The sequence below is a fragment of the Phyllosticta citribraziliensis genome, assembly GCF_038025025.1.
Source record: "Phyllosticta citribraziliensis strain CPC 17464 chromosome Unknown J3D65scaffold_9, whole genome shotgun sequence".
NCBI classification, from domain to species: domain Eukaryota; kingdom Fungi; phylum Ascomycota; class Dothideomycetes; order Botryosphaeriales; family Phyllostictaceae; genus Phyllosticta; species Phyllosticta citribraziliensis.
In genome coordinates this window covers 1,587,718-1,612,809 of record NW_027117346.1, presented here as the reverse complement: position 1 = coordinate 1,612,809, position 25,092 = coordinate 1,587,718, and the positions used below count along the sequence as shown (strand labels likewise).

The 25,092-nt window shown below is 53.7% G+C and overlaps 8 protein-coding genes across 8 annotated transcripts; 4 read left to right on the top strand and 4 right to left on the bottom strand.

Moving 5' to 3' along the window:
- The first annotated feature begins 39 nt into the window (after positions 1-39).
- Positions 40-2,231, top strand: J3D65DRAFT_632989 (cyclophilin-like domain-containing protein). Its single transcript, XM_066801081.1, has one exon. The coding sequence runs from the start codon at positions 113-115 to the stop codon at positions 1,787-1,789; it is 1,677 nt and encodes a 558-aa protein (XP_066653329.1). The 5' UTR covers positions 40-112; the 3' UTR covers positions 1,790-2,231.
- On the bottom strand, positions 1,870-3,247 carry J3D65DRAFT_632988 (UbiE family methyltransferase). The gene is made up of 2 exons (XM_066801080.1): positions 2,959-3,247; positions 1,870-2,903 (listed from the first exon to the last, which is right to left on the bottom strand). Exon 2 carries the CDS (start codon positions 2,782-2,784, stop codon positions 1,924-1,926), a length of 861 nt encoding a protein of 286 aa, XP_066653328.1. The 5' UTR covers positions 2,785-2,903; positions 2,959-3,247; the 3' UTR covers positions 1,870-1,923.
- Positions 3,248-3,347: 100 nt separating this feature from the next.
- J3D65DRAFT_632985 (uncharacterized protein) lies at positions 3,348-6,234 on the top strand. The gene has a single exon (XM_066801079.1). The coding sequence runs from the start codon at positions 3,479-3,481 to the stop codon at positions 6,086-6,088; it is 2,610 nt and encodes an 869-aa protein (XP_066653327.1). The 5' UTR covers positions 3,348-3,478; the 3' UTR covers positions 6,089-6,234.
- A 153-nt stretch (positions 6,235-6,387) lies between these two features.
- On the bottom strand, positions 6,388-10,055 carry J3D65DRAFT_605286 (uncharacterized protein; the record flags this gene model as incomplete). The annotated part of the gene is made up of 3 exons (XM_066798344.1): positions 6,388-8,074; positions 8,122-8,962; positions 9,026-10,055. 3 exons carry the CDS (start codon positions 10,053-10,055, stop codon positions 6,388-6,390), a joined length of 3,558 nt encoding a protein of 1,185 aa, XP_066653326.1.
- A 563-nt stretch (positions 10,056-10,618) lies between these two features.
- On the bottom strand, positions 10,619-12,606 carry J3D65DRAFT_669953 (Gcd10p family-domain-containing protein; the record flags this gene model as incomplete). The annotated part of the gene is made up of 2 exons (XM_066803246.1): positions 10,619-12,425; positions 12,518-12,606. The coding sequence occupies 2 exons, from the start codon at positions 12,604-12,606 to the stop codon at positions 10,619-10,621; spliced, it is 1,896 nt and encodes a 631-aa protein (XP_066653325.1).
- Positions 12,607-13,360: 754 nt separating this feature from the next.
- On the top strand, positions 13,361-16,440 carry J3D65DRAFT_593303 (uncharacterized protein; the record flags this gene model as incomplete). The annotated part of the gene is made up of 2 exons (XM_066797809.1): positions 13,361-13,699; positions 13,754-16,440. The coding sequence occupies 2 exons, from the start codon at positions 13,361-13,363 to the stop codon at positions 16,055-16,057; spliced, it is 2,643 nt and encodes an 880-aa protein (XP_066653324.1). The 3' UTR covers positions 16,058-16,440.
- Positions 16,441-17,336: 896 nt separating this feature from the next.
- J3D65DRAFT_679225 (uncharacterized protein) lies at positions 17,337-20,996 on the top strand (the record flags this gene model as incomplete). Its single annotated transcript, XM_066803678.1, has 3 exons — positions 17,337-17,523; positions 17,575-18,018; positions 18,071-20,996. The coding sequence occupies 3 exons, from the start codon at positions 17,337-17,339 to the stop codon at positions 20,926-20,928; spliced, it is 3,489 nt and encodes a 1,162-aa protein (XP_066653323.1). The 3' UTR covers positions 20,929-20,996.
- Positions 20,997-21,509: 513 nt separating this feature from the next.
- On the bottom strand, positions 21,510-24,862 carry J3D65DRAFT_605282 (uncharacterized protein; the record flags this gene model as incomplete). Its single annotated transcript, XM_066798343.1, has 4 exons — positions 21,510-23,115; positions 23,154-24,186; positions 24,238-24,764; positions 24,816-24,862. 4 exons carry the CDS (start codon positions 24,860-24,862, stop codon positions 21,510-21,512), a joined length of 3,213 nt encoding a protein of 1,070 aa, XP_066653322.1.
- Positions 24,863-25,092: the final 230 nt, after the last annotated feature.

Genomic DNA, 25,092 nt, shown 5'->3' with positions numbered 1-25,092 from the left:
GCTCGCTTTCGACTCCCACGCGCCCTCGCGCCTCAACGCCAGCAATCCTACCGCGATTCACCACCACTCCTCGGTCCACCAGCGTCAGCGCTCCGGTCCCGCGCCCCCCGCCATGTCTTCAGTCTATAACCTGGAGCCGCAGCCCACGGCCAAGGTCATCTTGCACACCACCGCCGGAGACATTGCCCTCGAGCTCTTCGCCAAACAGACCCCCGTCACGTCGCGCAACTTTCTCCAGCTGTGTCTCGACGGCTACTATGACAACACCATCTTCCATCGCCTGGTCCCAGGCTTCATCATACAGGGTGGTGATCCGACGGGCACGGGATCTGGCGGCGAGAGCAGCTACGATGGCGAGCCTTTTGCAGACGAGTTCCATTCCCGCCTCAAGTTCAACCGGCGAGGTCTCCTGGGAATGGCGAACACGGGTCAAAAGGACGACAACGGAAGCCAGTTCTTCATGACGCTGGGGGCGACGCCGGATCTTACTGGCAAGAATACAATGTTTGGACGCGTCGAGGGCGACACCATCTACAATTTGATGAAGATGGGCGAGGCCGACCTGACCGAAGAAGAGGGCAGTGAAAGGCCGCTGTATCCCACCAAGATTATAAACACAGAAATTGTGGTGAATTTCTTCGATGACATGGTCAAGCGGGTGCAGATTGCACAACCGGTGGCGCAGGAGAAAAAGGGTCCCAAGAAGACCAAGAGGAAGGCAGCTAAGCAGCTGCTCAGTTTTGGTGGCGACGAGGGCGATGACGCAGGCTTCGCGCCTGTCGTCAAGAAACCCAAGTTCAACCCCAAGCTTGTCAGCGCAGAGGACGACACCAAAGCCATTGGTGACAAGGGGAATGCTAAAGCACCTGAACCAAAGCCCCCCAAACCAGCTCGCAAGCCAAGCCCGTCGCCCCCCGTGCCATCTGAGGAACGTACACGTACAATGCGAAAAAAGTCTGCCTCGCCCCCACCAAAGCCATCCGCGCCTGTTCAGCCTCCTCGCCGCTCGTCTCGCTCCCCATCAAGCTCAGGCTCCGAGTCCGAAGATGAAACTGCCCAAAAAGTGAACTCTGCCCTGGAGCGCACGAACGCGGAGATTGCGGCGCTCAAGGCTAGCATGAAACGCACGACTAATGCCCCAAAAGAAGCCCCCAAGAAAAAGTCTGCATTGGAAGCCTTGATTCCCGAGACCGCGACGAGAGGTCGCAAGCGGCGAGGCGGAGGAGCCAGCGACCCACGCTCGGATCAGCGAGCGTTGGACATTCTGAGTGCCTTTAGGAGCAAGCTCGCGAGCGCGCCAAAGGAATCAGTGCTTGAGCGGGACGAGAAGAAAGACGAGCCACCTGAGCAGAAATCTAGTGCGAATGGTGACGCGGACGAGGACCCGGAAGCGACTTTGTGCGACTTGCATTTTATACCAAACTGCCAGTCCTGCAAGGCTTGGGACGCCCCCGGCGCAGCGCAGGAAGACGAGGATGCCAACGATGTGGGATGGATGAATCATGCGCTGAGCTTTGAAAAAGATCGCCTTGGCAAAGACTTGGAGTGGAAGAGGAAGAACGACGAGGAGTTGGTTGTGATTGATCCCAGGGAAAAAGTCAAGGAGATTGTCGGAGAGAAGAAAGGGAAGAGAGATGGCGACAGAGACAGGAGAGATGCAGACAGGGAGAGAAGGGCCGACAGAGGAAGAGGTGGGCGATCTGAGAGGGGACGCGGCCGGGATGACAACTGGAGGAGTGATGGGAAAGACAAAGAGAATCGGCGGGAGAGGATCATGAGGAATCTGTAGGGTGGACGACGGTATCCACAGGGCAGTATTGCGAGCTCTCCCAACCGCCGAAAGCAGCCCAAACAGCATGATTATTGACAGGGCATTGGATAATATCAGCGACTTGTCTGGTATCGAAATCCAAGTTTTGGAAACTAGTCTCTGCGGGTAAAAATGGCTTCCCCCTGAGTGTTGTTGTACCAGGCGTCATCCAGCTGGGCGAATTCCCTCCACGCCTTTGCCAGATTTTCCAGCTCTTCCCTTGTGGTATAATTGCCATCTAGCGCCCGAGATGCAAACTCGCTCTCGGTCACCCGCCTCGCCCATGTCTCACACCACTGGACCAAGCTCTCCTGCTGAAAGAAACTTGAGCCAGCCTGTACATTGATGTCCTGCGCAGCAAATGCAGCCTTCATGCCCAGCCGCTTCAAGCGCCTGCCAGTCATGGGCTCCGTTCCCTGGTCGCGCGCCATGCGCATCCAGAGGGCAAACCACACGCCCAGCTTCCTGCCAGGGCCCTGCTCGCTCTCGTCCGGGAACCAAATGTGCGCGTCGCCCTCGCGCACGGCAACGATGCCGCCATCTGGCTTGGCTACGCGGCGCATCTCGCGCAGCAAGCCCACCGGGTCCGCCACGTGCTGCACGACCTGGTGCGCGTGCACGACGTCAAAGGTGCCGTCGGCAAAGGGCAGCGCGAATGCGTCGGCTGTCTGGAATGATACGTTTGCCACGCCCGAAGGGGCAGCCAGCCGTTCGGCGTGAGCTATCACATCCGGGGAGTAGTCGACGCCTGTCACGTGGCCTTCTGGTACGAATGGTGCCAGTGTTGTTGTGATGCTGCCTGGCCCACAGCCTACGTCGAGCACCTTGTGCGAGGGCTTGAGATGGGGCAGAAGGTAGGCGGCGCAGGTTTGCGCCGTGCGGCGGCTGTGTGCGTCGACGACGGCCTGCGAGTGACCTTGGATGTAGACCTTGTCTGACGGGGCTGGTTTGATGGGAGGATGCGGGTGGGCCATTGCTGGTGATGATGGTGTTGTCAGGCAACGACGATCTTTTGCGGATGTGGCGTGAGGCTTGATGTATGGAGTTTCTCAAAACAGGTGCAATGATGCGAGGATGTAGCGGAATGCGGAATCTATATAGGAAGCGGTTAGGGGGAGTACTGACGGAGAGTGTTGCGGAGTTAGCACCGTGGCCCACAACTGGATCTATATTTGAACTTTGGATCCGCTCTTTCCCGTTGTATCTAGTCCGCTTGGACCAATAATGCGGAGAAGAAGATGCGAGGCCTTCGACAGGGGAAACTCTGGACCGTTGGTTCATGGTAGTCGGGAATGCGAATGTTTTATTTCCGACACGCATCTGGCGGGACTAAGCGAGAGGTGTACATGTACAATTGCGTCAGTGGTTTTGCCCCTCCACTGGGCCCCTCTTCTTTCAGCTGATCGGTCGAAGAAGACGCGACGATTGTTGATGAAGTGAGAATTGGGGGCATAATGGACGGAGACTGCGCCACACCCTCCAAAGTTGGCCGTGTGCCACGCGTCTGCCTGCACGCATTACTTGGTCCCTGCAAACCCTGTCCGACGTCATGTCCTTCTTGCCCGCTGTACACTACAAAACCCCCTCCAGTTTCCAGGCAGACGCTTTGGAGTCTTTCATCACATCCTATTTCTCTCTTCTTGGTTTTTAGATCAAGTCTTTATCAGCATGGCCGACGACAAGCCCCAAGAACACGCCCAGCAACCCTACCATCCCTACCAACCTTATTCTGCGTCACAGGACCCTGCGCCGTCCGCGCCGGGTTATCAGTCTTACAAGCCTTACAATCCAGCATCTGCATCTTCCACATCGGAGCAACAGAAAGAGTCGGCATACTTGCCTTACCGACCAGTTCAACAGGGTTCCCCAGACCGAAATGGCTCCCCGGGTGCATCTGAAGACAACTATCAAGTCAAAGACGACCCGCATCGACTTCCCGAGGCGCTCACGGTGTCTGCGCCTCATAAACGAAAAAGCCCGCCACCGGAGTCCGGGAACGAGAATGGCTTGCCAGGAACCGAGAATGCGCAGCCCAAACCCGAGAGCAAGGAGCAGTATCGGGCTTTCTCTCCCGAGGCTCAGCAGCCTTCGGCGGCTCCCGAGAGAAGAGACTCCCCGACCGAACTTGCGAACAGGCATCACGAACCAGAAGTCGTGAATGCGAAGCCCGAGCCTGCACAGCAGTATCGGCCATTTTCGCCCCAGGCCCAGCAAGTGCCGGCGGCGGTGAATGATTCTGTGCCGCAAATCGTGATTGCGCCATCCGAGGACCACGATCACTCTCCGGAGACCAAAGATGTGCAGCCGGAGCCGACAGGGCATCTTCAACAGCATCAACCGCAAGGGAATCCCATCCCTTCAACTTCGGCAGCGCCAGAGGACCCCGCGGATGGCATCTACGACTTGCCCCATGAAGTGCCTCCCGCATTGCCGCCAAAAATCAAGGAAGATCCACAAGGCAGCAAGGTAGCTCCAGTAGCTTCCGAATACCCTCCTGATAACAAGGGTGATTTTCAAGAGTCGCAAACAGCACCACAATTTCCTGATTACCCGCCTGGCAACAAGAGTTCTTTCCAGGAGCCGTATCAAGCTTCGCCCTTTTCTGGATTCCCACCAGACAACAAGACCGCTTTCCAGGAGCCGCATCCAGCTGCAGCGTCTTCTGAATACCCGCCTGACAACAAGCATTCTTTCCAGGAGCCTTATCAAGCTTCGCCATACTCTGGATTCCCGCCTGACACCAAAACCGCCTTTCAGGAACCAAACCCAGCTCCAGCATCTTCAGGGTATCCACCTGACAACAAAAATGCATTGCATGAGTCAACGGAGGCGCCGCATGAGTTCGAAGAACAGCCGCCGCCAGCGTATCACGAAATTCACCCGCCAGCTTTGGACGGAGCGCAAGATGGTCCCTCAGAGATCAAGGAATACTATCCACCAGACACCAAGCATGTACCGGCCGCACCAACAGAGTACGCACAGTCGGAAGATGAAACGCCTCCACCTTTTCCACCCCGACCAGCGGACTACCGGCCTCCTCTCCCTCCGCGTCGATCTTATCAAAATGTTGAAGACGATGATCCTGCCAACCCCATCCACTACACGCGGGACCCACACAAGCTCATAGCCTACCTCATCCCCTTCCCGAAGCCCAAGCTGAACAAGGTGTCCGCCGAAAGCATCCCAGACCGCTTCCTCATCTACACGCCGCCGCCTCCTCCGCTGACCAAACCGGCCGAGGGCGAAAAAGAGGGCCGTGTGCACAAGGTGCAGCGCAAATGGCAAGAGGAGGTGCGCAATGCCAAAACCAGCAAGGCAAAGGCCGCTAGCTGGCAGGGCATCCGCAGCAAAGCTACCAAGGGCATAGATTGGGCCATTAAGCAGACGACTAGCTCTAACCTCGACTTTGTTAATCGCATGACGGGGTCTACTCCCGCCGACGGCACCAATGCGCCGAAAGCCATCGAGCAATCTGAGGATGCTTCTGCACCAGCCACCGCCGACAGTGCCGCTGCCGACAAGGAGAAGGATGGCCCCAGCAAAGCCGTCCCCCTGACGCACCTGACGCTCGTTTACCCGTCTTCGCTGCCATACACGCCCGCAGAATTGCGCCGCGAGTTCATCAACAGCATGCTGCGGACCAAGTCGAAAGCACAGCGCGACTCCATCCTCGCCACAGGGCTCCTCCCCGTCAGCGTCGTCGTCGACACGCTCATCATGTTTGTCTGGCCGTTTGGCGGCCTGTTCGAGGCCGACGCCGTCTGGGCCTACAGCTCGATCCGGGGCGCGAAGATCGCCCGCTCCACGACCAAGAGACTGCAGGCGACGACGGAAGCGGACGATGATGGTGCTGCCGTCGACGCAGATGGCCATGCTCAGGTGCCCCCCGTGGATGACAAGGAAAAAGGCAAGGCCAAGGGCAAAGAAAAGGAGAAGACGAAGGCAAAGAAGGACGACGACCCCAAGCTCGCGCTCGAGTTCACGCCCTCCTCGCGCCTTTCCACGCTACAGCGGTATCTCGCGCACCGGTGCCACGAACGTAGCCCGACCTTCTTCCCCTACCCGTCCGGCGCCGCGCCCACCGAGACCGAGGTTCTCGAGGCCATAGCGTGGGCTCCCAGCCAGACCGATGGCGCCACGCGCAACTGGGAGGACGAGCGGTGGGAGGTGCAAGAGGTGAAGGAGGACTTCAAGGGGATCATGAGCAAGGGCGCGAGGGAGTGGGAGAAGTGGTGTAGACTGTTTGAGGAGGATCCGAAGAAGGCGGGGAAGAAATAGAGCGTGAACGCTTTGCGTGGGCTGTCGTAGGGGATTACGGGAGGTGTGTTGGTGGGGAAGGGATTGTTTTTGGATTGGCGAATACCCTGTTGTTGATTCGTTTGAGTCGTAATGTCTTATCCTTCCCATTGTGCGATACCACTGTGAAATCGGTGTCTTGTCTTTTGAATCGAAGCTTTCCCTTGACCTTGTCAACCTCTATTTTCCCTGCATTGACTGATTGCCCTACTGCTTGCAAGCCAGTGCAGCATGTCGATGATGATACTATATGCGACCAGGGCTTCCTGCAGGTAGAATTTTTACCAATCCATTTCCATGGCAATGGCACGCAATTCCATTCGGGTTTCCTCTGACAAACTCTCGAGCGATGCTGTTTCGCAGTGTCTCCTTAGGACAACACTTACACCAGCAGCCGCCAAGATGTTTCTCATGGGGTCATCTTCATGTAAGACCGACATCGCCAGGCCGACGTCTGCGCCATGGACAAGGAGTAGTCGCATGATTTCGGGTATTTCAGGGATATCGTGATGGATGATAGACGAAATAAAACTCTTTTTTGCCCGAATGGACACGATGTAGTTGGCGTAGTCGGAAAGCCCTCTGGTCAATGATGTGTCCCATGGACTCGATATTGTTGAGAGCAGGTACCCTGAGCCTTCTTGCTTGTTCGGATCGGCGCCAGACTCAAGGAGCATCTTGACAAGAGTCGTGTTCTTTCGAGAACATGCTATGGAGAGAGGGCTTCGCGAAACTTCGTAGTAGTTCGGGTTCGCACCGGCTTGGAGGAGCAGTTCGACGTAGAACAAGTCCACCAACATGGAACAAAGTAACTGCAAGGCAGTTCTCTGTCCTCCTGAAAGTTCCAGATTCACGCCCTTGGTGATGAGTGATTCGATTTGTCGGACTGGCATAGCTTTTTGGCTGCCACCAGTTTGAAATTCGTCACGATAGTAGGCAAGTTTCAAGGCTTTGATTTGGCCATATATGAAAGCAAGCAACGCGGACCCACATGTATCCGGACCTGGCAGGTTTGGACTAGCACCTGCCTCGAGAAGAGGTGCGACCTTATCCTCGAGCATGTTGTCGTAATAACATATAACGTTCAGGGGAGGATGTATGACCTTTGTGTGAGCTGCGTTGATATCTAGTCTGTCACGCAGACTCCGGAGCGTTCGGTTCCAGCCGTAATCGACGCAAATCAATGCACATACCGCGTGGAGGGAATCGTGGGGCGTCTGGTCCAAAAGCTCACACTTTAGCGCGTCAAATTCTTCGCCAGGTTTGTACATTCTGTACAGAACCTCGCCGTTTATCCTTGGTATTAGCGCGAGGCTAGCGAACCTGTGGTCCAGAAAGAACTGAGTCATATACTCCTGGGTAGTTTCGTCCACGTCGTCGTCTTTGATTCTTTTCAGTTCACAGACTAAGTCGTCGAGCGTTGTGTATCCCAAGTCGCGATTTGCTTCATAATAGTCGGTATAAGTTGGGTCTCTTGCAATTTTAGGCGAGACGAACACTACATATGACAGAAGAGCTCTCGTAATGCTTGATTTTGCTGATCTCTCGGAGAAATCGGTAGCGAAATGGGCCTTGTTCGAAGAAGACACGAGGAAGTCTTTGACTGACGCGTGTGCAAGTATCACATGATCACCATCAATGATGCTGATGAGGCTGGAGAGAACTGAGGATATTGGCCCAAAGTCTTTCAAGACTTTCCGTTCATTGAAGGCATCCTCAGGATTTTTGGCGTCTGGATCGATCGCCATGAAATCGAGTGCAGTCGAACCTCTTAAGCCTTCCGAGTACAAGAGGAACTGGAGTAGTCGGAGGACGCCTTTTCGATAGTAGACCGGGACCTGCAATAGGCTTCTTTCGTAAAATTCATTCAAGTCGTTTGGCAGTGTTTGGAGCGCCTCTTCAACAGCGAATGCTGAGCCGCATTTCTCGAGTTGGCTCATGTGGAGCTCTGCTAGACGGAACCTACGTCTATTAGACTTTCCCGGTTGTAATTGGCGCCGCTTCACTAAACTCACATGTTTCCCGCTTTCTCTGTTACTGTCGACCTTATACTGTCTCGAATATCTGGGCTGGCGTGCCATCTTTGGAATTCCTCCTCTTCAAGCCTACTTTCCACGAATTCGCAAATGTCGTCTCTGGCGTCAACAGAGAGATAATTCGTTGTGACTCTGAGGGCATCGAACCTGCTCTCGATATCAGGCTGCCCACTGCGACTGGTGACGAATAGTTTCCAACGCGGATTCTGGGCCTTCTCATCTCTGAAACGAGCGGATATCCATTCCATTATTGGCCTTCTTGACTTGCTTCCTTGCGGACATTCGTCAAGAGCATCTAAAACCAGTTGTATCTCGCCAAGAGTGGCGATTGCGCAATCAAACGTTTTCTCTAGGTCTCCGGTTGACGGCTGGATTGTTCCATTATTGCAGTCCAAGAAAAACTGATGGATGATTTTTTTGGCTCTTCCATCCGATGACCCAAAGAACAGCTGTTCAATCAGGGAGCGAACAAGTCCGTCAAGTGACTGTTTTTTGGGATCTCGAAAGTCGAAGAAGAAGTTTAAAACAGGCCTTTTTTCGCCAGTGCTTGCTTGGTGTTGTGCTTCCAAGTTTTGGACCACCGAAGCGGCAAGGCTGGTTTTCCCACACCCGCTTAGTCCCTGGAGCCATATGAACTGGCAATTCCTGGAGGATTTGAAGGTCTGAAAAGCGGGGCTTTGTAATAGCCAGGTTCCGGTATTTGGATGTCGCAAAGAGAGAGCCCTGCCAGAATTGATCGACGGGCTGGGAGCATTCAACCACGCCTTTATCTCTCCCATCCGTTTGGAATCAACGAGTTCCTCCCCGGTCTTTCGAACATCTATCCAGGAGTAAGACGCATTTCTCACAAAGGCTCAAAAAATCAAGCTCTCGGATTACTAACATTGGTCAAGTCCATTCACAACTTCTCTGATTGTTGAAATGGCTTCAACTTGCTTTGCCCCGATATTTTGCAGAACTTCCTTGGCGAAAGCGGCCGCTGTCATCGCGGCATACCGTTGCCATCTGTCGTTCTTGTGCGAATCCGCATAGTCACTGACCCCCCTAACAACAAGGGAAGGGAAGTCCTCTAGTCCAGCGGCCTCCATTTCGAAACAAAGACAATTGACGTCGTTTTCGACTTTCAACGCTTGTGCAACTGAGTCTCGTACTTTGGCGCTCTTTATCACGCTGTCTCCGGAGGCAATCATGCCGTAATGGATTCGTGGCTGCTCTGGCTCCACCCGTTCCTCACGGAAAATAGTTCGGTCCTTTCTACAGTTGGTACATTTGGTGCCGCCTGCATGCTCATAGTCGGATTGAAACAGATTGTCGTTCTCAGCTCCCTGGAATGAGTAACCCGGATTTGATCTTTTCAGTTTCGGATACTTCTGGAAGGCCTCCTCAATCAGCGCGGGTATTCTGGAATCTTCGCCCTCATGCTTCGCTTGCAAGGACTGGACTGCGGCCAAGAGCTTTTTCGGCGGCTTCGAAAGCGTTCCAGTTCGTTTGAAGCCTTGATTCGTGACCTTCCCAAGATCATATTGTATGATGCCTCCACTCGTCCCCCCAGGTAGACCGACGACGACGTCCCCAAGTCGAACGTCTTGTTCCAGATCCAGGTTTGGCACACCTCCGCCGATGCCGATGAAGAGACCGAAACGTATATGCGGAAAGGCTTTTGCCGTTTGAATTGCCGTGGTGGCCGCCGAGACTTTTCCATGAACTTTGGCTGGCAGCGACGCGATCACCACGTTGTGGGATCCGATTCGCCCGAATTGATAGTTGTTGTCATCAGAGACTGCATCCAAGTCTTGAGGATAGTCATGCGTCTCATCGAGCATCGCGTTGACCGCTGCCAGCTCGATGGCAAGCGCAGTAATAAGACCGATGGAGTACTGGTTGCATGTTCGGTATGGTCGCTTTGAAGACATTCTTGCCGGCGATACAGGAGCTTTATCCGCCCTTGGCTCCGTGATCCAATGCAGGCGTAGGCATCGACGGACGGGAAGGAGGAGTTCGACTCAAGGTTGTTCGTTGGCGACACTCTCCTGAAGGGAGATCGAAGCGTCAGCCTTTTGCCGTGTTGAAGAGATAGCCGTGGCAAGGCTGAGTGAGATACTGGTCCACATGGCGCTATGATAGAGCTTTGTCAGCCATGTGTGGGGGATGGTATCCTGGCACCTGGGTTGAAGCCTTCGCCCCCAATGATATTAGCTGCCGACAGGACCGGGGCGAGAAACCAGGGGCTGCTCGCTGCCCCCGAAAACACAATTGAAGACCATGAAGATGAAGTTGGAAACACAGAATGAGGACAGTGTGGTTGTACTGCGCCAAAATTGTCTTTTCGTCCAAGGACCGAGACCAAGGCCTGCACCCATATCATTCAATAAGCACCGCCATGCGATGGGGAATGTGTATAGTGAGTGCAAAAATACCACCAACGCCATCTATGATCCAAAGGGCCGGTCCAAATAATGAGTCCATCTTTTACCTCTCATGCTTCGGCCACTGGCGTTGCGCCTTCGCCCTCCGGGTGCTCACCATTGACCTTTGTCTTCTTTGCTTCTTTCTCACCTTCTGTCTGGCCATCAGTCTTTTCTGCTGTCTTCCTTTTCTTGCCAAAGTTGCCTCTTGCTGCGATGGGGCCCTCTGCAGGCACTACTCGTGTGCCAGTGAAGACAAAGCCCTCTGCACCGCCCTTGCTTGTCATGAGCGGATGTGTGCGACCCGGCAACACTTGCCATGCTCGAACACGGCTCGTCTGTAGCATGGGCGCAAGAAGGAGAGTCGGATTGACAGGAAAGTCCTCGTCAAACTCGCGCTTCTCCTCGTCGGTCGCGGTGTCAGGGTTGTATGGCCTGTCGGCATTGATGGTGCGTTGGATGAATGCGGCTTTGCGTTCGCGAGAGTAATAATCCATGACTTCGGAAAGAGGCTCGATGGTCGGGCTGTACGCGACGACCTGAGCGCCGCCGCGCAAGAGAGGAACAGTGTGCCGCAACACGCTAGTCGGATTCATCCACGACGCAACAATCAAACCGTCGAAGCCACCGCCTCTAGTCTCGGCAATGACGCGTCGGATACGCTCCCACCTGCGGCGTTTGCGGTAATATGTCCCGCGCTTTCCAGACTTCCATGTCGCAAGGACATCGGGTGCTACGGTCTCGGGCTCTTCGTAAGACACATCGGCAGTGGGGTCGAGGAGTTGGAGCCAGGATATGGTCTTGAGGTGTTTGTGTAAAGGATGTGTAGGAGACTGCGCGGGGGAGGAGGCGTCGTAGTTGAAGTACTTGAGGAGACCGAGATTGGGTTGCGCCGCCGAGTGGAGCAGCGTTATGCTATTTGTGGTAGCAGATTGGGCGAGTATGTTGTTGTGGTGTGCTTTTGAGGTTTTGGGCTTTGTTGATTTGGCATCGCCATTCGGCGGTTCCGGTTTCGATTCTGCGGTTTCAGCATTCGCGTCCAGAGTCTCGGGCTGATCTTGTGCTGCGTCTTCTTCTGCCGGTGCGTCTGGCATGTCCTCGTCGCCTTGCGCTTCGTCTTCCTCCGAAAACTCGCCATCCTCCTCCTCTGGTGGGTACAGAATCCCCATCTTTTCGGCCAAAGAGGCGACGATGAGCCCTCCCGTCTCATCTACCACTAGCCATCTTCCGCCCCCTATCATTGCGCCGTCCCCTAGCTCGACCGGTGTGCTTGCGCCTCCATAGTGGACGTTACTCCATGCACCAATCAGACCAAGCATCTCTTCCCTTGCTTCCATTATTCTGTGAGCCTCCTTTTCCAGCATGACTTCGGTCAACATGCCGACATCCATTGGCAAAACTTCGAACCTCTTGAGGTACTTTTTGCTCTTTCTCAGGGTGTACTTGGCAAGACTGAAGCTCGTCTTTTCGTCCAAAGCCTTGTGTGCTGCCATGATCTTCTTGATGATGTCCATGCCGGAGCTGGTCCCTGCCTTTTTGAGCTCCTCGATCTCCTCCATGGAGAGCGCTTGCCGGGTCGGATCGTCAACAGTCAAGCGATTCGAGCGCATCAAGACCGAGCCATCTTCGGCGACAATGTCGAACTCGACCCCGCCATTTTCGCCCTCGTTCGTTAGAGCTGTTGGCGTAGCGCCCTCGGGTTGCGCCTCCAACTCCTCGGATTTGATAACCTCCTCGTGCAACTCGGACGCGGGTACGACGCGCAACTCAATCTTGTCCTTTCCATCCTCGCGATCCAGAATCTCATAGGTCAGGTTGTAGGGCCGGCCAAGGAGCTGGTTTGCAGGGAAGCTTCCGAATTTGCCGATAGAAATGGTGCTGCCTGGAGGTCAGCATGCTGGCGTCGGGGAAGCCGATGTGGCTGGTCATGGAGCGGGAGCGACGGCTCACTCATTTCGACAGTGACCTACAGGTTTGGAGCGATTTCGACGACTTTGAGAAGGCCTGAGGGGAGGCGCAGCACAATGTGGGTGTGCGGACGGATGTGAGAATGAACCATGATGGAAATTTCGACGAGCCAAGTGAGGTGGTGGCTTTGACGCTGCTGTATGTATTAAGCCATGGCCCTAAATTCAGTGGGGAGGTGGAGTTGCGACTGTGAAGAATGTCGAGGTAGAAATTGTGAACAAGCCCGCGGGCGGATCGTCTCCGACAAGCGCACGGACCACCTAGACTTTGTGATGGTGCACCGCCACTTTCGGTAGAATCCCGGCAGATGGGTGTGGCTACAGTGCTGACGTTATATTGGTTACTGGAAGGAAGAATAACGAGAGATCTTTTGGGCTTCTTCGGTTGTTTACATGTAGCTACTGCGAGGTACAAGGGAAGTCATTCAATTTGGAAAGACATGTCGCGATTCCGTCTTGTTGAAAGGGCACGGCTTCGGCAATGTTGTGAAACTCCAAAACTTGTGGCCATTAAGAACGAGTGCTCAGCCACACAGCCGCTCCGCGTCATCGGCCGGCGGCGCCAACCTACATGTACCTAACCACCACCACCACCTGCTGAGCCCGTGTCCTCTCGACGCAGACTTAAGCCATCGGCTCCTCTCACGCCTCTTCCGCCTCTTCCTCCTCTACCTCCCTCTCGCCACCTCGTCCCTCTCCGACCTCTCCACCTATTCGTATCCTCTGTCGCATCCCAAAATACCCAACGCGGAATCGCGCCGCAGACAGGCCGTCAGCTCCGTGGCTGCCTGCATACCACTTCGCCAATCTTGAATCCTTCCCTTAGTTACTTGTTCGGACGGCCACATGGTCCGCAAACCAGATCTCGTCCCAGTGCCCCTCTCCCAGGCCATGCATAATCCACCTTACCCCACCACGCCGCCAGACGAGCACCCTCCCCCACTCTCATCTCCCTACGATGCCTCGGCCTACCAATTCGTCAACCACGAAGACGCTCGCCCGGCTACCTCGAGAACCAACTCCTCCGCCAGCGAGACTTCGGACTGGGAAGAGCCTGGAGACTCGGACGATGAGGTCCCCGCTCCATTGAAGGTGGGCGCTGGTCGGCGGCAGTCCAGTATAGCGGCGAACAAAGATGCGACCCTGCCAGCACCGTTGAGAGTTGGGCCACCGAGCGGGAGCCCAGTACCCAGGATATCTGTCGAGGACGAAGATCGGCCACCTTTCCCTGAAGTCCAGACGCCCACACCCGACGCCAAGAACGACGAAGCCCCAAAGAATGAGGAGTCGCCAAAGAAAGATGAATCGCCCTCGGCTCAACACCGACCGACGATACCGCTCCAGTCGCAAAATCCGTATTTGCGCCTTCAGACAACTGGACAAAGCAGCGACGAGGGAGAGAGGAAGCCATTGTGGGAAGGCTCTGCCGCGGCAGCAGTACAGCAAGTGCCGGTGGAAATGCCGTTGGACAACAGCACGCCGGTAGATGCCTTTTCAAAAATGTCTCTCGTCGATCAGAATCCCCAAAGACAAGAATCGCATCTGTTGGACGCTCCTGTCGACGAAGAGCCTGCAGACGGGAAGCAAAATGCTGCGCCATCGCAGTCGGTAGTACCGGATGAACGTATTCAACCAGCGATGATGGCTTTGGAAACGGAAATGGAGCCAGAGGCTCAAACCGCGCCTGTCATGCCGCCGATGAAGCAAGAGGATATACCACCTGCGTTGCCACCGCGAAGAGCGCAAGACGACATTCCTCCTCCAAAGCCAGCACGCCCGCAAGAAGCAAGCCCGACTGCTGAGACCCCTGCGAGCCAACAATCACGGCAAAGAAGAGAACACTACTCGATCAGACATGTTCGTTGGCTCGACTCACGAACAAACAAATTGCGCCACGCCCCCGTCTTGACCCAAAATGCTAATGGTCCCTGCCCCTTGCTTGCGCTGGTGAATGCGCTCATCCTTAATGCGCCAGAGGGCCGGCAGACTCCACTTATGGAAACACTGGAAAATCGGGAAACAGTCAGCCTTGGCCTCCTCTTGGACGCCGTGTTTGAAGAATTGATGTCTGGTCCTAATAGCGCCGCGGCTCAGAGTCTCCCAGACGTGGGTGACTTGTACGCCTTTCTTCTCGCACTACACACTGGCATGAATGTCAACCCCCGATTTGTCGCATCGGACTCTTCAGCGGCAGGCGATTTCGAGCAGACGCGAGAGATGCGCCTTTACAGCACATTTGGCGTTCCCCTCATTCATGGATGGCTGCCTCCTCGGGATTCTCGGGCCTATGCGGCTTTCGATCGGCGCGCAAAAACATATGAAGATGCGCAAAATGTCCAGTTCCATAAGGAGGAGCTTGATATCAAGCTGACGTCGACTGGGCTTTCCTCGGACGAGCAGGCGCTTTACGAAGATCTTTTGACGATGGAGGACTTTTTCAGGAACTACTCGACACAGTTGACGGATCATGGTCTGGAAGTCATGAGAAGAACCTTGAAGTCGGGCCAAATTGCCATCTTGTTCCGCAACGACCACTTTTCCACCGTATACAAACATCCCAAGACCGAGAGAATCCTTTCGCTTGTTACAGATGCTGGCTACGCAAGCCATGAGGAGATTGTGTGGGAGAGTCTCGTTGATGTAAAGGGGCAGGGGTCGGAGCTTTTCTCTGGCGATTTTAGACCCGTCTCTCACGGTCAACAAGCAGAGAGGTCGACGGGAGACCGTCGAAACGACGCCGTTGTGGATGACGATAGCGGCTGGCAACCTGTTCAGCATCGAAAACGGCATACCAGTGGCGCTGGCAACATTCATACCGACGCCGGCGTCACCTCTCCTCAGGAATCCGGCACCCTCGACTCCTCGGGTCAGGTCAAAAGCTCCCGCACCGAGCAGGAAGATGCCGATCTTGCCCTCGCTCTGCAACTTCAGGAGGAAGAAGAGGATCGTCACCGCCGCGAGACCGAAGCACGACGGCGACGCGAAAACGAGCTCTCGCAGTCGTTTCTCGGCAACGAAGCCTCGCGCAACAACCAGCGCTCCGCCTCCAGCCCCAGCCCCAACCCCAACCCCAGCCCGAACCCGAACCCCTCGCGCATCATGGACACAATCCGGAACAACGACATTCGCCCTCTCATCCCGCCCCGCCGCACCGGTCCACAACAAGCCCAAACAACGCATCGTCCTGCCGACGATGGCGACGAACCGCCGCCGCCGACCTACGAACAGGCGCAAAACTCGCCCGTCTACAATCCGCCCTCGGGCTTGCCGAACCCTCCCAGCAATCCTGCTGCTGCGCGACACGGCCGTGGCCAGTCGGCGTATGCCTCCACGTCACAGAGCTACTACCTCGGTGGCGAGGGTCGCGGATCTGGCAGGGGCCGCGGCGCGGCGATGGTGGCGAGGGGCAGAGGGCGGCGGCAGACGACTGGAGCTGGTGGTGCAGCTGGTGGGCGCTTGATTGATCGCATCCCTGATGGCCACGGGACGGGGGCGCAGGCGGGCGAGGTCGGCGAGGGAAAGGACAAATGCTGTGTAATGTAGTTGCAGCAGCGCGGCGGAGGAATGACATCGATTCGAGTTGCGACAGCTTTCTTTGGCGTGGCGTGGCGTGGATGTATTCATGTGTGCAAATCTGGCGTTTGGGCGACGACAATATCACCGCAGCAGCTTGCTCTCCATCTCTACGGTCTTTACTGCGAGCGAGCAAGCAAGCCAGCGAGCACAGGACCATATTTCCTACATAACTTCAGTACAGACGTCGAGGTTGGCATCGGAGCCTCCTCATGTGGTTTTCTCGGACATGGTTATGGTCATGGATACGGAAGGATTGATGGGAATGGTCAGATAAACGGACAGATGGACGTACAGGCTTCGATTCGGACGTACCCCTTTTAAATAACTACTACCTACCTACTCTACATAATATTGTAATTTCTTCCTTCTTTCCACCGCCTCCCGGATGGAGCTGGCTGTGTACATACCAGGAGTGTCCGTTTGCTCTCACAGTTGCGGCCAGGGAGCGGTTGCTGAGGACAATCTTTTAAGTAAGCTCCTTGTCTTCCCATTTGCGCATCTCAATTTCGATGTCCTAATCCCAAGCGTTTTCCACATCTAGGATAGGACGACGCTCGATTCTATCAGGAAAATTTTGCCTTGGAAGTATAAATGAGTCTGTGAGCAAAGAAACAGGACGGTCGTAGAAGTTTGCTTCATCACGACCGCGAATCTTCCGACAGCGCTCGAGATGTTGGCATTCGCACTGGGTAAAAATAGTCGTGTTGGCGGCGCTTGTGCCTGTCGCGGATCTGGTCTTGTTTTATCCCATCGTCTTGTCAGCGCTAAGCATTTGGCGCGAGGTTTCGCCCCACAGTGATTGTCGAAGAAACAAGACCTCCTAGAAGCATGAGTGCGTCTAGGGAGCATTCGTTCGCTACCATGACTGCACTCAAGAAGCATTCATATGCTGCTGCAGCTGCGCTTAAAAAGCGTTCATGCACTGCTGCAGTTGCGCTTGGAGCATTCGTTCACTGCCGTATCTCATCTCTTTCGACACCCTTTGTGGCTCAACCTTCAAAGTTCCACGACGCCACCACCTCATCATGGCTTGTTTAGACTGTCCACAAGATACCGGAAAGTCTCTGGCAAATGCTATGTGGTCCCTCGGAGGCATTTGTGCACTCATCTGCGGTACCAACTCGACTCCCACATGGCGATGTCGCAGGTCGCATCTCCCAAGGAAAGCACCACGAAAACCAAAGGAAGAAGAGAACATATCCAAAGTGCAAGCTTATCTAGCTTCCACGACGTCGAAACAGAAAGAATGAGCGAAACTTTGCCAGGATGGACGCCGTCATTCCTGCAAAAGAAGAGCATACTCGGCTTTGTTGCTTGCTACCTTGTCCTCCTGCTTGGACTTGTTGTTTTGGCGGCTGTGGACACCAAAAAGAATGGAATCGCGACGGCAAAGTCCACGAACCATTATCTGTGGACATATGGTCCAACCGCTGGTAATTCCTTCGCTCTCGTCGTCATATCCAGGCCGCTGACGATTTCAACAGTGCTGGCAATCGCCGCAGCGTTATGGGGCCAAGTTGAGCACAGGACAAAGCAGGCGATACCGTGGGTTTTACTTCAAAAGAAGCCGACATCTTCATCCGACACCCTCTTAATCGACTACATCACCGTGTCGGAGACTGAGGCTTTTTTCAAGTCTTTGCGCCACGCCCATTGGCCCGTTGTAATCACAATTATCGGCTCGCTCCTGATCAAGCTGCTCACAGTCGCGTCCACCGGCCTCTTGGTTCTTCAAAACACTCAGATCGTGCATCCAAACTGCCAACTGATCGCCTCAAATGATTTTGTCAATAGCTTCGAATCGTCCGCGATTGGAAGTTCCCCGGTCCTGTCAACCCTCGCGATAAACAATGGAACTTTGGCTTACACGCCTGGTACAACTAGAAACTTGGCATTTCAAACACTCAACCTATCCAGCCCCTTTCCTGGTAAGTTCTTTCTAATTTCAAGAAGGATTTTTGATTGCTCACAATCATTCAGATTCTGGAAATTTCCAGATTGAGAGCTTCGCTCGCGCTTTCCAAGGAGAGCTGAATTGTGAGACGGCCAAGATCAAGTCTTACGACACCTTCTGCTCAGATGTCCATTGCCACAGCATTGACGTACACATTGACATCGACTCGCCCTCATGTCAAGTCAGAAACATGACCTATGGGAACGGTTGTAATGACAGTGATCCCGCAAGTGATGAGTGCGATTTCGGAGATGTGTTCCCAATCAATTGCACGTCGACGACGGAAAATCCGGACCCAAGACGCCTTGTAGTCGTAGTTGGCCGCATCTACCAGAATGTCTCCGGGTATTCGTTCAACACGACGATACTTCCGGATCAAACCACGACTCTTGTTTGCAATCCCACATACAAGATCAGCAATGTGCTCGTCAGGACAGACTTGGCCGGTAATCTCCTTGGTAACGCTTCCAAAGACTCAAAGCCCGCTGCTGGGTCCCTTGGATTCGCTGGATGGGATTTGTTGGAGGGCCTTCAGACATCAACCGAAGCTGCGGGATTAATCCTGGACAATCCATACGCGTACAGCTCACTGGCTGCGAAGCCTTGGTTGCAGATGTGGGCATTTCTGGAGACCTTCGCGAACAACACATACACTATGAGTGAGCTCAAAAGTCCCGACACTTTGAAAAAAACCTCGAACGATCTGTTCCGTATGGCAACCGCGCAAATGGCCCGGCAAGATCTCATGAATCCAGTCAAAAAGGAATTGACTGGGACATGCTACTCGACAGCGCAACGTCTTCGCGTCAGAGGACTCTCGCTGTACCTCATGGCAGCTTCCCTGGTCTTGAAAATTGGTGTTGCTCTTGCGATGCTCTCCATTGCGCCCCGCAACTTTACACCCCGCGATCCCTCCACCATCGGAAGCCTGGCACTCATTCTTGCCAACAGTCCCTCGCTCCTGGATAGGCTATGTCACCAAGGCTCTTCCGAAATCGAAAGCATTCGTTCACACCTATTGGGGACCAAATGCCAAAGTGTAGTCAAGAATGCCGAAAGCAGGTGCCACTTCTCGGTCGAGATACTCACAGAAAACAAGGGCGACGTATCTTCTGTGGAGAATACCCGGGAGAAGGACAAGAAAATCAAGTGGTGGCGTCCGCTGTCAATCTTGCCCATCTTCAAGATCATTGTTGCGGTTTCACTCGTTCTGGTGGCTGTCGCTCTTGAAATCCTCTACTGGAAATCCGAGCAAAGAAACGGACTGGCCCAAGTCGACGCTCAAGGATACATCCGCTTCGTTTGGGTCTATGTCCCTGCCATTGTGATGTTGATTGCACAAACTTTGGTTGGAACGATTGCCTTTGGCGTTGTCTTTATCTTTCCATTCTACGTCCTGCGCACCAAGTATTCCAGTACGCGCGACGACATTGTCAGGGAATATGTTTCGAAGACGGCGGTGCAGTCTCTCTGGCATTCCGCGATGAATGGGCACTTTCCCGTATTCCTGATGGCTGTCACCATGCTCATGGCTCCTCTTTTGACGATCGTCGTCAGCGGTCTTTACACTGCACAGCCAACAGAGACTCGTCAGCTCGTCACATTATCCACTGTCAATCAGTTCAACTCGTCTTTTCGGGCAGACGACTTGGGCCAAGGGGCAAATTACGATGCCTTCAAGCAAGCCTCGCTCAACATTGGACTGCTCACAACACAAAACTTTTCCTTTCCGGCCTGGACGCATCAAGAGCTGGCTTTTCCTGAGGTCAAATTTCAGGACGCAGTGATGCAAGATCGTCTCTCAAACTTTACTGCCAACGACGGAAGCAAGCTGTTTACACGACTTGCAGCAATTAGGGGCGATCTCAACTGTTCGCAAACCCCTGGAGCACCAAAAAATATCTCAGACTGGCTCTACGGCAATGTCAACTTCACCCAATACACGGATCTGGGTTGTAGCATGCAAGGAGCATGGCCGTTGCCTGGATCTGATGCCTTTGGCTTCTTTGACATTGCCAACACGGACGACACGGACGCCACCTTTGGCAACACTCTTTGCGGAGCCTACGGAACAAACGACTCCAACTGGCGCGCCTTCACTTGCGCCTTTAAGATTCAACAATTTTCCACCTCCGTCACTCTCTCCGCAACGTCCCTCGCCATTCTCGACGCAGAAATCGACACCAGCATCCCACCCCTGACCTTCTCCAACCAGACCTTTGCCACGGATTTCATGCCCGCTTTCCCCTCGGCCATGATTCCCTCCATCTTCGGCTCCGCCAACTTCGCGGGGCCCACATCCGGCTTCTACGACCCCGCCTTCCAAGCCGTCATCTATCAGTTGGGCACCACCGAGGACCCCAAAGCCTTTCCAATGCGCGAATACATGGACGACTCCGGACTCAGCAAGATCGTGGCGCGCTTGACGCACATTTATCGCATCGTGGTCGCGCAGACGGCCAACCTGGCCATCCGCGTCCCGTTCGACGCCAACGCGCCGCGCGCCCCTGCCGCCACGACGACAGCGACGCTGACGAACCCGCACGTCTATCGGCTTAAGCAGAGCGCCGTGTCGACGCGCATCCTCGACGGCTTGCTCCTCGCCCTGGCGCTGTGCATCGGCTTGTCGTTCTGGGTCATGGACACGCGCCGCGTGCTGCCCAAGAATCCGGCGTCGATTGCGGCGGGCGCGAGCCTGCTGGCTGGCAACATGGAGATGTTCAGCTCGGAGAAATTCCATGGCGAGGCGCAGTGGTGGGACAATGAGGAGTTGGAACGACGCGGCGTGTGGCAGGGCTACGTCTTTTCGCTTGGCTGGTGGAGTTCGGGAGTGCAGGGCGAGGCGAAGAGGTTTGGCATTGATGTCGGGAGAGCAGACAGATAGTGGACGGCGTAGGGGTTTTGTGGGGGATGTCACATACAGTGTGGCATGTGCAGATCATTAGACTTTTATGATGATGTCCGTAAATCTTCAGACAGGTTCCAGTTCCTCAGGGCTGCAATTCAAGGGGGGTATTGGAAGAAACGAAACTCCCTGTGCCTGGCTGCATGAATAAACAACAGCGCCATAAACACCAACTGTAACTGCAGATGACTGCTCCCTAGGCACAACAATGTTAGCAAACGAATGCTTCCCAAGTGCAGACGCTAGAGTTGCCAACTTCGTTGAGCAAAATTGCGGCTGTTAGGAAACACTTCTCTTAGAATTCTTCTATGCGATGAAGTCTGCTGCTATCAACCATTCCATCACTCCGAAGCTGAGAAAAGGTCCTCGGAAGGAGAGTCTGACACTTGAAGACCTAAGACAGATCGTTGGAACAAGAAAAAAGTCCGTCACACAACCACTGCCCGCGCATGATCACCATCCTGCACCGCATGCATGAATGCTCCCCTGATGCCAGCAGAGTTGGGGAATGAGAGGTTGCTGTTGCTGTAAGCACGGTAGTAAAGAGTCGGTTTTGATCTTTAGTTATAACCTCTTCTGTTCCGTATCTCGTATCTCCTCTTCTTCTCGTACCTCGCTTCGCTTCGTTCAATGTTGTTTTCATCGATTTCCCTTGCTTTTATTTCTCTCCTCAATACTTCAGTGCCAGCGTCTGAGAGCTTGATCCATCCTCGATGTTGCTGGAGTTCGGAAACCAATACAGAGACGGTTCTGCCATCACCAAGACCAAAATCGTGAAAACCAAACGAAAACCAAAGCTCCACGAAGAAGGCCGGAAGCATTGTGAATCCTTCATTGGACAAATCAGAGAAATACCAATTACGTGGTTCTTGATCTTCCTGAAAGGCAGCGATCGCATCCTGGACCGATTGCTTCTTGGAGACAAGTAGCTGCATGACTTCTTCATCCGATTGTAGTTCTTTCATCAACTCCTCAATATCCGCAGGTCTTAGCAGCAGGTCTGAGTCGAGAAGTCCCATCAAGACCTCCCTATTATGGCCTTGGGTCACTTCCAAGAAAGAACTTGGTTTCGACAGCTTATTGCCATTGTCTATTGCCCAACCAGTGACATAGGATTTCAGATGACAGGCGAATGAGTGGTCGTTTATGAGAGCGTGAAGAACAACCTTCGAGAATGGCAATTTGTCGTACTCCAAAAGCCGAAGCATGATTTGGGGACGGTTTTGTTGCCGAGCTTTTTCACAGTAGTCCCGACGTTTTTGTAAGCTCACAGCGTCGGCCGCCAGGTATATGAGATCAGCAGATCGGAGCCCAAAATGACGCACGAATGTCCAGAATGAGTCTGAATTTCCAAGCCATGCGGATTTCCGAAGGCATTCAAATTGCTGCGCTGGACTTAGATTCAGCCGGCCTTGGCTGTGTTGTATGTCGACGAGAGACGAGAGATTCACCGATGCGGCCGATAATACAGAACATGGTAGCGGAACATATTCCGGCGGAAGATCCATGTAGAGCCTCTTCCTGGGAACTGAGATGTAAAGCTCCGCAAATTTCTCCAGGATGGATTTAACGTCGTCATTTTCTCTCCAAACGTCTTGAAAGAAGCGAGCGTGAGTAGAAAAATAGCGAAGAGCATTGCTTAGAGGGTCGTAGAAAAGTCGTGTGCCCAGCAAAGAGAGTCTCCTCTGGTAGCCGAGATCCATTATGTAGAGGCAATATTTCGCGGCTTGTAAGTGAATCTTGAATGGCGTGAAATCCTCCAAGTCCATGAGGAACTCTTGTACAGATAGATGAGCGAAACGAAAACCGGGATCGGATGACGTCGGACTGTCGAGTATGACCAAGTTGCAACACACATCAAGCACGTCGGACATTGAAGCATATTTGCAATCGTCGCTGCTGAATTTGATGGCGGATAAAAGGTTATGAGCGTCTGGGTAACTTTGCCAACACATGATCCATGCGAGAGCGCTTTGAGCCAATGATCTGCTTTGTGGACCGGAGTTGAGTATTTGCTGATAGATCTTGTGGTAGGATCCTTTCAGGGAGTCTGGAAGCTTTCCTAGTTCGGCTCTAACGTCGGCTTCGAGTTTGAAGCGTTGGTGATCAGTGATGTTTTGAATTTGAAGACTGGCCCAAAGGAACCTTGAGGGAGTCCTGGTTAGTCTTGTGACCCAGTAAACGAAGACACATTCGAGACTTACATGCCCTGGGAGCCCTTGATGAGCGCTTCGCGTATTTCGCTCTCCATTTGTCGAGAGACAGCGCCTTTGAGGAGGCGGCCACTGGTGATGGCTTTCCTCAACTCTAAGTTCACGAAGTCTTTGATATCGTCCCCATTGTCTTCGACATGAACCTGTATATTTCTCCACTTTTGCAACCGTCTAACAATGTCGTCGTCGTTTCGGCTCGAGACAAAGATCTTGACAAGATTCGACGATAGTTGAATGATTTCGTCCAAAGCTTCAAGCAGATAATATCTCCGAGATGGGTCGCATTCGTCCAGAGCGTCGACGACCAGAATTCCGGGGTTTTCGTCGAAAATTGCCACAATTTGGCTCACGCATTCCTTGATTGATAACTTGAAGGGATCGCCACCATCGTCATCAGCCTCTTCTTTCCTGCGTCTGTAAGTGGTCGCGACTGGCTCCCGAATAGGCTCCTTGGCTGTTGCTGAGCAAAGTTGCTTCAGAAGGCATCTCAGGATCTCCTCGGGGCTAGAGCGACCTGCCTCGCCAAGATTGCAGTAGAAAAAAGCAGAAAGCCCCATGGGCGATTGGCGATTTCCTTGCTTGAGGTAGCGGTCGATCACTAGTGAAGTTAGGTGCGTCTTGCCAGCTCCTGGGGCACCATGAAGCCAGAAGATTGAGGAACTACTGGATTGAATCCATTGCGCAAAGGCTTGTTTTTTGAGGAGCCAGTCCCCCGATCCAGAAAGGCGTTCGTCATTGATTCGCTTATGATGCTCTTTGTAGGGGATTCTGGACAACCACTGAAGAAGTGCTTGTCTTTCCTCTTTTTTGAAAGAGTCGTGAAGCTCAGATAATTGAGAGACCATTCGGTTGATCGGTTGGTCGAGAGATTGGAGCAGGTCGTCAAGTTTCGTGTCAACGGCAACCAAAGTCTCGTGTCCGACTGCTCCAAAGCACCGCTCCACATCCTTCTCGGCTTCGATGACAACATTCCATTGAGATTTGACACTGTCTTCAGTCTCGACAAGGCTTTGTCCTATACGTTCTGCTTACTGTGGCCAGTAAAGGACTAGCAAACAGAAGAACAGACACATACTCAGTGTACTTCTACCGAAGTATCTTCCTGCCTTTGCGAGATGGAGCAGGATAGCAGCGTATAACTTGACCAAAGCTTCCGCGAGGTTGCTGATTGCTGGCGAGGATGATCTGAGACAGAGGTCCTCCAGAATCGCGCAGTGGGTGATAAGACGAGATGCGCCCTCGACTCCTTCCATCATTGTTGCAAATAACCTTGAGTCGCTCACGACCAACTGAAGGATGAAACGGACGCCAGCCCATGGTAAGGAAGCGTGTACAGGATCGTATTGCACAGCGACATCTCCTACCTGCTTGAATTTGTCGACCCATCTGATAGTCTTCTCACACAAATCGCGCAGAATGATTTGCTCTCCGTTAGATTTCGGCCATCTCCATGCCTTGTCCCGACAGAGTTGTCTCTTCGATTCGACCAGCGTGAGCACGTCGTTGAGCACGTCGATTTTGTTGGCCCTTGATGCGTCGATGGTTTGCCGATCGTCTTCGCTCAGGCTTTTGGCAGCTTTTTCCCAGAGCTGGTTCGATGCGCTTTAAGCGAATCAACTTTGATTTAGGCTGTGGCGGGTCAGAGGAGCTTACTGAGGGAGTACCTGAGGAGGCCCAGGTTGTGCGTTGCTGGACGCCATCTATACAGCGCGCGGAATCGTTTGTGCCGAATATGTTGGGGACGGAAAGGCTGAAAGATGAAGAGGGGCTGCTGTAGGACACGTGGTGCAGGACAAGCAAAGCGTAGCAGGGCTACGTGGTACGCCAGAACAGCCTCGCCGCGGGGCTTTGCTTTCAACGAGAATGGAATCGAGTGGACCGGACAAGCGGGTTTCGAGAGAAAGGCCAGATACAGAAATGCGGTGGCAGC